Here is a 13,817-nt window from a genome sequence, read left to right as displayed (position 1 = left end):
CAAGTGTGAAAGAAATCGGCCTTCGCCAAAACACTCGTGTGGCTAATGCTCACAGCTGTCTGTCAACTACGTATTCTTTCTTGCCGCTAGTTCTTTGCTCCTCAGTTCCAAACCCACACCATCCTTCCCAAGGGTTTCCCCTAATCACGGACCTCAATAATTCACAACATTATTTGGTATCGTGCGCCAATTTTTACTTTTCTTACTTTCATAATAGTTAAAGGAAAAAAACAACGACAACAACAAAAACCAAACAAACAAACAAACGAAAAACAAAAACCAAAAAACTTCCGCTTAAAACGCCTAAGCAAACCGCAATATTTATCTATTATTTTTCTCTTTTTTTCCTTCCTATATACTTGGCTTTAAGCCTAACATAAACCGCTTGCTCTTTTTGTATGTATTACTTTCCAATACCTGATATATTATCTTTAAAAAAAAACCCATCAAATTCAAATGTACCAAAGAGGATTAATCAATATTTAGAACCCATTATCGTTTACAGAGAAATAGACTCACAAAAAAACTCATCTTAAATTGCAAATGTTACCATTTGCCTCTCCATGTTTGCCAGATAAAATAATTCCCATTTCCAAAGCCAGCAATAAAAATCCACAATAGCCCTTCTCCATCTACCCATCTCACAGCGGTTTTGAGTATATACCACACAGGTGAATAGTGCTTTTTGCGTGGGCTGTTGGTTTGGTGATTATCGCCTGCACGTGTATCAACTCGGGAATCGACTTTCCAACTCTAGCTTGAAAAGAAACATTTACACTTATAGTGGTTTTTTAGCATATACCACATTGGTGAATAGAGCTCTTCACGTCGGCTGATTGTCTTATTCGGAATGAATAGTCGAACCTGTATTAAGCGGTTGGCTGTTAAATTCGCGAATTTTTTTTTTCCTGTTAAGCTCTGTCACTTTCACCGCTTTTCATCCTTGGTCATCCTTGACTTAGTCCCATCGGCCTGTTCGGGTTGTTACCATTTGCCTCTCCATGTTTGCCAGATAATATAATTCCCATTTCCGAAGCCAGCAATAAAAATCCACAATTTTAAATTGTTTTTCAATAGTACTTTGTGTGCTTCCTTGCTCATTTCTCTACCACAATCTACGTGTTTAATAAAGTTTAGCCCAGAATTTAGAGTAGCTTTCATTACGGGAGTTACATTTTGACTCAAAAAAATTTAAAATACAAAAAAACAAAAACCACAACTACAACAACAACAACTACTACAACAACAACACCCAGATACAGACTGTATTATACTGTGGTAACAAACGAGGGAGACCTTTACCCCAAGCTATAGCAGATCTCCGGAAAATGGAACCACAAAGAAAGAACAGTGTGCTTCCTTCTGAGTTAGTCTCAAAGTTTTACACTGGAACGTCAAAGTTGACGCTTTCAAAAGTCACAACAGATGCCGTTAAATGGCGGTCTTAGCGGCGGTACTTGATAAAAGATGGGTTGCGTAGGAGAGTCACGGCCAGGAACCAGCGGTTGACAGCCTTTTGAGACATGCGCGGCTGACGGGGCCTGAAAGACAAAAAGAGAGGAACGGCAATATAAGCTGCGTTTGAAAGGTTTGGACGAGATCTGGAGGGACTTTGTCGAGTATTTCAAGTTAATTAACCTTCAAAAAATTAGTTCATGACAACAAAGGAATCATAGCAATAGAGAAAATAGGCCAAAAGAGAGAAATTTCTTTCGTACTTTGAGTAAGAGGGGAGACAAAATGTCTTTTTTTCCTTCACTATTGTTCTGGAATGGCAACGAAAAGTCATTTAAAACAAATATTACAAAGTTTCAGAGCGTCCTGCCTCGATGCCAAACCTACAATATACAGGCTCTGTCGGAGATCCGGCGACAAAATAGATGCCTTGAAACACGGTACTTGAAAACTAATTTTAACGTTAAGAACGAAATACTTAAGCACTTTAGACTCAAGGTGAAAAAAAGGTTACACACGTAGGGATGTTTCTTTTTCTCCTAATGAAAAGCGTTAAAACTGTCCTATATCACCCAGAATGCAATCACTTTTTTAAAGGTCGGCTTGAAAAGTAACTGTCGGTGAGATACGTTTTAGTTACTCAAAAAACTGTGCAAAGTGGCAAAAAAGAAAGGCTAACTTTCAATATTCCCGCGTGACCAAAGAATGGATATGAAATGAATAGAAACAAACCGAACATAGCTCGCATCGTAAGTTTCTTCTCAATGTTACCCATTTTTTATCAAATCTGACTTGGGGAATGGGGTACGTTTTCTGCCTAATTTTCCAGGATTTCACACTAATAACGACGCTTAACAAAAGAAAATTATGTATTTCTTGTCCTCCGTGAAAAGATCATTTCTAGTATTCTGATTGGTTGCTGAGTACCTGAGTTCTGGAGACAGTTTACTTACGTTCTTCCGGGAGCTGATGATCTTTTTGTCTGTCAATAAGCAACTGACAGAACACCAGCATCACGGGTTGTCTGTGGGCAACCAGCACAGTCACAAAACCAAGGTATGCGACAAAAGCTAGAAAGAAAATTAAGAAACTTTGAAGTGAGAGCCGAAGGTTGTCAAGGATCCCATAGGTTATGCTCTAGTTAGCATAATGAGAACTCTATAAATCTCGTGCAAGGCTCTCGAACAATTAGACGTGAAGCTATTACGAATCGCTACGAAGCCACTACCGTTTGCTGCGTTCTGGGCAATTTGTTGGATCTTGTCACTAAAGAATTTCTGCTCGACCTTCCTTTCGACGCTGAAGTCTTAAAGACATTAATTAATTGGTTAAAAGCTGTCTTAGGAAATAGTTAGCAACTTGGCAGCAGAATAGGTCTGTATGTTGTATATCTCACTTCACATAGCCTCTGCCACTTATAAATTGCTTGTACTGGGTGCGTTCTACGTACCTTTGTCCCAAGCCTGGAAACCCTGCACCAGTGATGTTCGATCGATACGAGAGATGGAAATCACTCCTAAAAGCATGCCCTTTAGAATTCGCATAGAAGCAGAGAGAAGTTCAGGAATTATGTTGTAGAAGAAGAAAAAGTACGTCATGATGAAGAATAGCCGCCTGAAAGAGAGAGAAAGACACCAAAAATAAAGTGTACACGATACGGGCTGAATATTTTAAGTGACCCATAAGCAAGATGTGAATCTAGGAGAATTACTTAACCTGGATGCAACCAGTACAACACACAACAAACCAACAACCACAACTACAGCAACAACAATAACCATCACAGCAACAAAACCAACAACACCCATTACCACCACAACAAAATGAATAACAACAATAAACACCCAAACAACCATAAGAATGTAGATACATGCCAAAAATATTCCTATTAGAGACGTCTCTGTCGGCGAGTTTTTGCGTCGACGTTCAATTAATCTATCGCAGCTTTGTATTGAATGTTCTCTCGGCGAGGCGTGAGTTGACCATTAAACATACAATAGCATATAACGTATACAATTAACACAATAATAAAATTTGCTGCGCCATTGGTCATCAGCAGCCAAATAGGAACGAGCGGAGTCCAGTTCGGTCTGTAGTCGTAACAAAATTTGAGAAAGAAACTAGACATCAGACTGATGTACAACAATACCTATTATCAATTGTGACAGTGATGTTTGGATAAGTCGAGTCACGAAAGACGAAATGTGTTAGAAACAACCGGAACAACATCAGAAAAATAGCTGAGGCCAAAATGGGTCTGTAAAAAAAACATTCCATGAGTACTAGATTGCGTCTTTCGAAAAGCCTTCAAGTCTCACAATAATTATGAAATTATGATTATAATTATAAAACCAGCTTAGCCACGAAATCCTGATCCTGCAAATATGTTACTGTATCTTGTTTTGGCGCTTAAACAATCTTTAGAGTTGCATCCTACATGTAGTAGAGTATTTTTCAATTGAGTGTCGAAAGTAATCGATGATTGCTGTGATTTTGCTTAACTTCGCCATGTGATTGGTCCAGAAAGCTCGCGTCACCTTCTCAACCAATCATATTCAAAACTTGAACGAATCGTGATTTGAGTACTTGTGTTTTCCCGCCTTTTACGCAGTACGCCCGCAACGATCACAATAACCATACGGCATATACACCGATGGCATTTCATGAAGTGGAGCAACATCAAAAGAGAACTGACAGCAGACAAGACAAGTCCTGCTTCTATCCCGCCTACAAAGAAAATTAAAAAAAAGAAAAAATTATCATCAAAATTTATCATCTAACCAAGTCTATTTACTCATCTGTCGTTAGTAATAGTTTTTCCTGTTTAATTGTCTTAGTAGCGGCTGTTTGAAGCCCTGAGTTAGGATTGTATATTTTTCTTTTTGGTTGGTGCGTCCACTGGTTTGTTTCCCTTTCTTGTTGGTCTGTTTCAGGAAGGTTTGGGTCGGGTAGAAAACGGGAAGGAGGTTTGTCTCGGGTCGAAAACAGGAAAGAGGTTTGGGTCGGGTAGAAAACGGGAAGGAGGTTTGGGTCGGGTAGAAAACAGGAAAGAGGTTTGGGTCGGGTAGAAAACGGGAAAGAGGTTTGGGTCGGGTAGAAAACGGGAAGGAGGTTTGGGTCGGGTAGAAAACGGGAAAGAGGTTTGGGTCGGGTAGAAAACGGGAAAGAGGTTTGGGTCGGGTAGAAAACGGGAAGGAGGTTTGGGTCGGGTAGAAAACGGGAAAGAGGTCTGGGTCGGGTAGAAAACGGGAAAGAGGTTTGGGTCGGGTAGAAAACGGGAAGGAGGTTTGACTCGGGTCGAAAACAGGAGTGAGGTTTATGTCGCGTCGAAATTTGGGTCGGGTTGAAAATAGGAGGGAGGTTATGCCCCCTCATTATAGATATATCCTCTGACGTAATGTGATACAGTGGTCAATCATATCTTGTGATCTATCGAACAACACGCGGCTTGAGACTAGTTAAGAGACTCCGTTGTAGTTCTGTCTTTAAGCAAAAGTACTCATTCAAGGGGGTCGGGATAAGTGGAAAATTTGACCAGTATTTTCCAGTAACAACGGATGAACAACTTCTTGCTGATTTCAGGAAAACTTGCTATCTACATGGTCATTGCTAAGCAGATCATTGGTTTTTCTCTCACACACATTACTTCCCTGCAGTCTTGCTTTATTTACACTCTTCACTGCTCGACTTGCGACTCCAATGACAACATTTTACCCACATGCTAAGACAAAAGCTCAATGTGGTGTCATATCATAATTGATTTATTTTCTTTAATAGTTGAAGATCATAGATTATGATTCGTCGACGCAAAATTATATATTTTTTGACGCTTCATTCTGATCTGCCAGAGGTGAGATCGACTGAGAGGTCAAAGTTGTGATTATTTGTCTGCGTCACGAAGTCTTCCTTCAGTCAGAGAAGTTTGGCCTTCAGTTATTTATTTGGAATACTGTGGGTTTTTGCTGTATCGCACTGAGCCCTCCGTTAAAAATGTTGAAGTAGTAGATTTTGATTTTATTGCGGTTCCGCTGATTATAGTTGTTACACCTTGCTGCATATTTTATACTGTCACAGATCTAGAGCGCTCTTTTGTTATTCCACAGAGCACTTCAAGCTCAGTGATCTGAAAGACAATGATCTTTGAAAACCAAATTCCTCACGTGAAACTTATGAGCACGTACATCACATGAAAGCCAGTACGGCAGCCGTTCACGAATATACACTATCCCCTGAGCCATGCTCGTTTTCTATCCCATCACCTAAACACATCTCTTTTTTAGTACAGTTTCTAAATCACTGAAGGATACATCGCACTTGTGGATGGATTTGTCATAATCTTCCCCGTTTATGACAAATTTACACAAGGATCAAATCGAAAATCGGGGTTAAAGATGGCTACGGCAAGTCGGTAGGACATAATCCACTTAAAGGATGAATTTCATAGAATTCACCCCGTTTTTCTAGAGTTCACTGATCAAATGAAAAATCTGGGTAAAGATGGTTACGGTAAGTCCGAAGGATTTCTTCCTCTTAAAGGATCAATTATAACAGAATTTAGCCCTTTTGAAATAGTCAAACTTCGAGCGAGGAAATCTTTACGATCTTCTTACACTTTTGCATTGCTTTTTTCCCCTAGATTATAGCACTCGAGCTACCTGTGGGCTGGAAACTTTAAATCTGTATCGAAAGTAATACATAAAATGCACTTATGTATGTAGGTATGTATGAGAAAAGAATCGAGCACAAAAACAGTAATGAGCGTGATAAACTAATGACCACGGTGACGATGACCATGGAGATAGCGTGATTCACTCCGTCAGCAATTCGCACAGTCAGTCGGTCAATCAGTCATTCTGCCATCACAGTATTACCAACAGCGAAAGCAAATGTACAATAGTATAATAAAATTATCTAACTAACCTGAAAGATCGTTAAAGCGCCAATCAATGAATTGCATCGAAAATTTGAGATCTAAAAGTGAAATTCAGGCAAAGTTAAAACAAATTTTAACAACAAACGACTGGGTGTCATTTAAATCATCTCCTTATTCAAATGCTTCCTGATCGTTGCTCAAAGACATGGCTCGAACAAAACATCTTTACCCTTCCGTGGTTTGTAGAAACGACGAAGCAGCCTTGAAAACCAGTTTAATCCAACAATATTCCCCCTGTTTGAAGCAAAACAAAAAGAAATTATACCACCGATCCTGAGTAATTAGAAAATCATGATCATCTGAACGAGCTTACGCGACGACGAAAGAAATATGTCACTGTGACATATGGACATATGGCCTAAATCATTCATGTATGCATCAATCCCACGTTTATGTTATCGTTGGTGATCAATGGCAGCTCTTTTCTTTACGTACACGTTCTTTTCAACCAAACATGACAGCGTTACACGTAGGCCAAAGGAATCAAGACTGATTGGAGCGCTTTCCAGACCAATCATAAAGAGTAATGAGTGAATTGAAAGATTCAAGTATAAATCTTAAAGCGTTTAGTCAAAAATTATGCAGTCTGATTGGCTTTGCTAATCATTCACTATTTAACAATATTTGAGCAACAGACCGAACTTTCTACCGGTGTACCGGTATAGTAACCTACTTGAGTTGTAGGGAGAACACAACAAAAGTTTGTAAATCACTCGCCCCAGGCTCTTTATCAACAAATTTTTCCCGCTTTCTTTTAACATCCAAGGTGGATTTTCACGCTGGTAAACCAATAAAAATTGCGCTCTGTTGCTTTTACAGTATAACTTAGAACAAAGCAGATGGCTTAACCAATACAATAAACGGTGGGGTTTTATCCAATCAGGGCGTAGTATCTAAGTTATTCCACAAGGCGTAGCAGTTATGAGTGCGATGTCTGAATCAATCATAACGCAGAGAAAATCACCAGCGACAAATCTTATCGGTTAAGAATAAACCAAAAAATCGCGTAGAAAACTTAGTAACAAGACAGGCTGGTGTTTTTATCCTCTTTGTTTACAACCGTATAGTGTCAGGCTAATCCCTTAAAAAAAACTAACTCTCTATCATGACGCTGATAGATGTATTCTGTACCCGGTCACTTCTCCGACATGTCAGCTCGCCAACACGATTGGTCAACTCGTCAACAGCGACATATTTGCTCAACTCTCATTTCATAGTTTGAATTTTAAAGAGCTCAATCCGAGATTGATATTCAATACTAATTAGTGATACACAGCGCGTAAAGTGAATAGCCTATGTACAGATTATAGAATAAAGAAACGTGTCTTGTGGCTGATTTCTACTGAGAGAATACTGTTATTTTCCTGAGAAGTCTGTGCTTGATTTTCGATTTAGGCTTTGCCCTCATAAGCTGTCAGGTGATAGAGATCTCATGCGAATAATCTTACCGTGGGAAAAACCCATTTTACAACAATTTATCTGAAAAAATTTTTATGCAGTATACTGTCAGAGTTTTGTATCCAACCCTGCTAGATTATCAATTTTAACCGCTTACGAAATTGACTTCCGTCGTGTGAGTGATTTTCGTTTCTCTGGCCAAACGCGTACCGCGGACTTCGTCGCCACCCTGAAAATGGAAAGCTGATGATATTTTGTCAGCAGTAAAAGCTTCCACACAAACTTTAACCACAGTTACCCTTATATGAGGATGGTTCCAGACAATTTATGAAGTACAGAGAGGGAGCAAGCAGTAACTCCTTCCCAATCCCCATCCTTGGACAGCTTTTTATAGCTAGCGTACAAAACTGTGAGACGATTATCACGAAAATCGCGAGTTATCGACAAATATCGTGCCATAAAAACACTTATCTTGTAAATGTCGAAAGTAACCATTATCGCTTTGTTTATGCTTTACTTCGCTCTTTGACTGGTCCCGAAAAATTGCACCACTCTTTCAAACAATCAGATTCAAAGCTAAAACCAATCTCGACTTGTTCACCCGCGTTTCAGGATGTTTGGTTTTTTTTTTACTTAGACTTGTCGTATGGCTCTCAAAGGTAGAAGCTGTTATTAAGACAATGACGATATAGTATTGAACCATTCAAACGAGTTCTTCTCTGGGCGATACATCTTTTCAACTCATTGATATACATTATCGTTATGTACCCTGTTTCCTTTTTCAGATCTCTAGGAACGTTTCAATTTTCTTTCGCATACTTTGCGAGAGAGTGGTGGTTTCTTATGTTATCCTTTAAGGCGGAAATTGGCGCACTGCTAGCCAGAATTGATGCCCTTGCATATGCCGGATGTTGAACTGCTGTGTGTCGTGTTCCCCACAAATGACTTACCCTTCTCTCAGATGGGAACCACTTCTTTCTCACTTCACGGTAGAGCAGGATACCGAACCTCATCCAAATGAATGCAAGGCAAAGGTTGATTGGAACTGACCCCAGATATGTCAGGTAAAATAATTCCTTCTGGTACTCTCCCTAAGTGAAAAAAAGAAAAGTAATTCAGGAATGAATAAATAAATAAATAAATAAAGAGATTAAAAGAGTAAAAATATACATGTGAATAAATAACTAAATGGGGGCCGGTCATTATTCATTACCTGGGGGAGGGGGGTAGGGGCAGGAGGATTTTGGTTCATTATGATCAATTGGACCTGATCACCCCCATAAGACTCTGTAATATCATTACAACCCCCACCCCACCACACCCCGCACACACACACATACACGCATACCCACACCCACCCCCACTCACACTTAAAAATAAAACAATTTGCTTTTTTTATGTTCCAAACAACATACATACACTCATCGACCTCGGTGAACACGCCTTGTAACTTGTGGCAAGGGAAAATTCCGTTGGCTAGATTATCCAAATCGTAGCGCGCTCGACAAAAGTAGTGAAACATACAATTTCGATCGCTGTTTTTCCAGCTGCAGGCGATGCAAAAAGGGACAATTCTAGAATGATTAATTTTTCTTTAACATGTGTCCCGGAAATTTCGTGGGTTTTATGTTCAACTAACACGCGCTTAAAAGTTCATTCATCGCTCATACGTACAAATCAGAGGAGCTGAGTATACTCTGCGAACTATATTTCTACTTTTAAGAGGCAAGAAAAATTATCATGACACAAGTGCAAGACTCTAATGTCAAGTATATAATGTCAGCACATCACATACTTTATGGTTGGAATGTTTCTTACCTCCGGGCGTCTCGCAAATGTAGGCATTTCTTCTAGGCGTAGAGATAACATGAAAGAGGCCTCTTAGATATTTCCGCCCATTTGTCGTTACTATTTGGCTGAAAATATCGCTATTTCGAAATATTTAGTTGTTCTCCACTCACCAAGTCCAAACCCCGCCTTTCTTCTCTAAACCAATGTGCCACGCACTAGTATTCCAAGTACCACGTTTTTGAATCTCTTAATTGATAAACTGCCATTCTTCCTCAGTTTCGATGGAGACTAAGTAGCCCCCCTGAATGGGGCAGACATTCCTGTTGTTAACCCAAACTCTTTCCCATGTTGAAAAGATGTAAGAGGAGTTTTTGAAACAGGTTGCTTGGCATTCTATGAGAAGCAAATAAATAAATAAATGAAAAAATTTCTACTGACGATAAAAATAATGCTGACACGAATATAGAAGCGATCCTCGATCCTCGATCCTCGATCCTCGATCCTCGATCCTCGATCCTCGATCCTCGAACAAACGATGGACATCAAAAACATTTGAATTTTTTCTTTTGTTCTCCAACTTACGTTTAAATCACAATATGACGTAATTCTAACAGGAAGTCTATAACTAATTATCTACATAATCAGTCAGATATTATTTTTTTTTCCGTTCAATTTAAGGTGCATAAATAATAAAATTGGAATTAAGCTGCCTCACCTGTTCCTGACAAATCCATCAACAAATGAAGGATGACTGTTGAAGAGAAAATGAGCAAATAAATCGATTGTTATCTCAAGAATAACATTTGAAACACTAAAAAAAAGTTTATCAGATTTCGAGTTAGACGGTGCTAATGCATTTTATTTGCCACATACCCTTTAACATCTACCCATGACTTTTACTACTTTCCCTAGGGAGCAGACGAAGAAATCTTAAAAAAAGCCGCATCTCCGCAATTTACCAACCAGCTGAACAAAACTTGTGTAAAATGTTTTTAAGGATACGGTAGGCCTTCGGGAATGTCCATCGGAAAATTCTTTAAACGGGCTTTTCAGAGTGCAGCTAGGTCATAAAACAATGAAAACGATGTAAAATGCACTATCCAGAAAAAATAGTGTTTCGTTGTAGCTCAAAACAATTCAAAACGGACGACGGCTGTCTCTTTAACCAAATGAATCGCGTATCAATTCTGACCGCTTGAATAAAAACTTCCGCACAATTTGAATCTTGATGGGTTGGTTTCCAAAATCTGTGAGGATTTTTCCATATTCTTGGGTGTTACTAAATTGTGGATCAGCAGACCGTGGAACCTGCGGAACCCACATATTTTGTTTTTTGCTGTTTTTTGTTTTTTTTTGTTTTGCTAAAAGAAGAGCATTGAGATAAGTATAAGTTTCCTTTCGGGTACAAAGAAGAAAAATTTAAAAGAAATACATATGTATTAGTTTTTAATGACGTCCAACTTGGCGAGCAGTTAGCAGTCATCTACTCTGAGTGTTAATAACTGAACAATAATTCGAAAGCTGTAACGGTTTGGTACCGCGATATTTCAATAACGACTCATCCGAAGGCTCCCAGTGAACCTAAAAGTTGGAATTCGTTGTAAATGACCCTGGAATGAGGAACACGAGGTGTAAAGTAACATTATCGCCCGTGATCCTCGTAGAATTTCGGGGTGAACCATTAAACATGACTGGAAAGAGGGCTTTATTAAAAACCCAATCTTATAATTTTTAATTTAAGCATAAATCAAAATAGAATCTCCGAGTGGCTGTAAGGAATTCCATAACTGAATTTTAATACGTAAATATTGTTTAATTTTTAGAGTTGTTTTAATTATTTTTTCTGTGAATGCACTTCACTTTAACCCCTCAGCGCATTCTTAAAATCAGCCATCGAAATTCATGAATAGTAATGGTGTTTTAACTTATTACGAGTAAGGAAAAAGTACACCAACCCAATCAATTTTTTTCCAAACCCCGGATCGAAAGTTAAAGTATGTATCTGTCTAACCTAATGCTGATTTAAGTGGACCCTGTTGGGTAAGTAAGTTCGATCGCTTGTCTAAGCTCGTCAAACGTTTAGCAGCTATCTGACGCATAAAAAGAGGAGACGCGTTTCCCTTTTCACATCTTGTCATAGTGACATAAAACGATAGAAACTAAGCTATCTGTTCCTGTTATCTTAAATATAGCTGCAAAAGCTGTTATGCAGACAACCACGACGCGAACAACATGACCACCGCATGAATGTCTGTCTTGTGCTATTTGATCTTTGATTTCTTTGCACTATATGGAATCTAAAAGGCTTCAGGAATCCAATTTACGAGAGATCCTTCTCTAATCAATAACTAAGAGTTTATTGCGCACATCTTTACAGGCTGGCTTGTTTTGTTTTAATTAAGAGTGCCAAATAACCGCCACCTGACATTTTTTCTCAGATTGGTTTGGCTGAGTTTCACAAGACGTTCCAAAATCGATATAAATGTTTTGCAAATGGATAGTCAAGATATAATTAAGGTGGTACTTACCTAGCGCACAACTTATAAAATTAAATTGTACTCATCACACAATTCATCAAGCGCATGAAACTATTATAGGTTACTATTATAGGTTAGTGGGAGGCGCGGTGGCCTCATGGTTAGTGCACTCGACTCCGGATCGAGTGGTCCGGGTTCGAGCCCCGGCCGGGGTCATTGTGTTGTGTTCTTAGGCAAGACGCTTTACTCTCACAGTGCTTCTCTTCACCCAGGTGTACAAATGGGTACCAGCAAAAATGCTGGGGGTAAGCCTGCGATGGAGTAGTAATACTCCTAGCTGCTTCATGCTAATGAAACCGGAGTTAAGCGCCGGGCCCATAGGCCACTTGGCCTGTATAAAGGCTTACTTACCTAGGTTGCTGTCAGTAGGCTGTCTTTACACTTACACGGATGTTTCATTCTGGCTATTTCTTTTTCAATCATTTGGCATTGGGCGGAAAGTGAAAAAAAATGAGAAATAAATAACAATGATAATAATGATAATACAAAGATCCCAAAGTTTTACTATGATGATTAAAAATAGTTTAGAAAGGAGATGTGTAGAGTTTGGTATGTTTCGTTATTAGAGCTCCGAAGGTTTAAAATGAAAATGAATATTTCACAAATTGGAAAGTTAGTTTCGACGGTTTCGTAGCTACAGCAGAAAAAAAGGGATAACTAGCGTCGTACTTACCCAGCATACAAAATATTAAAAAGGTTTTGAAAAATTTTCGGGATTTAGTTCCATTTATCATCCACTTCATAATGCCTAAGATATGTAAAGGTTGCTGTTAAGAGCTGTAGTTACACTAAAATTTGATTCATCTCACCTGAGAGTTTTGGATTTGCGGCATCCTCGTAAAACGCTTTGGTACTAGTTTGAGTTTAATGCAAATCATGGTCTGTGTTCGCATATTCATGGCTATAGTCTCCATTTTTACTTTTCTGTCATAGACGGACCAATAGACAAAAGGCAACTTGCACCAGATGTGGACCATTGTTTTTCTTAATACAATCGAAAAACCTCACGGCATTAAACCACTTTTTGTAGTTGAAGTTTTGTAAAGAAGCAGCTCAAAAATAATTGATGTTCAGAACTGTTAAGTCTTTATGAGTTCTGCTAATGAAAATGATTATTATTCATTCATCTCGCTGATGACATGCTTAGCGTTTCAGTTGGTGGGTCTAATTACTTCGTATGCCTTCAACTTTGATGGACTAATTCGCTCATGTGTTAATTAGCGAGTATTATTACTTTCATAGCGCGGCAAACTCCGACATTTTACTCTCTTAGAATGTCTCTGCGCTCATGGAATAATCGATAATTTATTCTGAAAAATTCCCTAGTCCTAGCTGCGATCTATTTAGTCAATCGAAGCTTAAAGCGTTTTGACCTATCGCATTTGAGCGGTGTAGAGAGAAATGTGCTTGTATATTCTAGAATAATTCTTTTTTTACTCTTCCGTCTTAATCGTGTGCTTCGTCATTCATGTTTGTTTATAAATGGGTGTGACATAACCTCGACTGTTGTAAATTGTTAGGCACATTTATATAATCGAGTCCTTCTCCGGCTTGTTGAAATTTCTCTTCAATGCTACGTCTCCGCTGTAGTGATATTTGGAAACCAGGCCAGTGGAAATATTCGGCATTTCTATCGCCAGGCTTTTTCCTTTCAATTGTATACTCTGTTCTTTAATCGTTGTTTAATGATGTGTGCCAAATAG

General features: G+C 38.8%; 2 protein-coding genes across 5 annotated transcripts in view; one reads left to right on the top strand and one right to left on the bottom strand.

The window, feature by feature from the left end:
• Nucleotides 1-13,817, top strand: part of LOC113678045 (replication factor C subunit 1-like) — a 249,540-nt gene that overhangs the window by 109,132 nt on the left and 126,591 nt on the right. The gene's annotated exons all lie outside the window — the stretch shown is intronic.
• LOC113664672 (stimulated by retinoic acid gene 6 protein-like) lies at nucleotides 1,759-3,690 on the bottom strand. The gene is made up of 4 exons (XM_089199846.1): nucleotides 3,605-3,690; nucleotides 2,906-3,069; nucleotides 2,409-2,525; nucleotides 1,759-1,766 (listed from the first exon to the last, which is right to left on the bottom strand). The coding sequence occupies exons 1-4, from the start codon at nucleotides 3,682-3,684 to the stop codon at nucleotides 1,759-1,761; spliced, it is 369 nt and encodes a 122-aa protein (XP_089055972.1). The 5' UTR covers nucleotides 3,685-3,690.

The sequence above is a fragment of the Pocillopora damicornis genome, chromosome 1, assembly GCF_964200805.1.
Source record: "Pocillopora damicornis chromosome 1, jaPocDami1.2, whole genome shotgun sequence".
In the NCBI taxonomy this organism is placed as follows: Eukaryota; Metazoa; Cnidaria; class Anthozoa; order Scleractinia; family Pocilloporidae; genus Pocillopora; species Pocillopora damicornis.
The sequence above is the reverse complement of the archived record's forward strand: the minus strand, read 5'-3'. Positions and strand labels throughout refer to the sequence as shown.

Bases quoted from the DNA above. Each gene is read 5' to 3' on its own strand.
- LOC113664672 (XM_089199846.1), bottom strand. From the start codon at position 3,684: ATGTTGTTCCGGTTGTTTCTAACACATTTCGTCTTTCGTGACTCGACT. The intron at 3,070-3,604 runs GTATTGTTGTAC...TCTCTCTTTCAG, and splicing joins ACTGTCACAATTGATAATAG to GCGGCTATTCTTCATCATGA. The intron at 2,526-2,905 runs GTACGTAGAACG...TTTTCTTTCTAG, and splicing joins TTTCCAGGCTTGGGACAAAG to CTTTTGTCGCATACCTTGGT.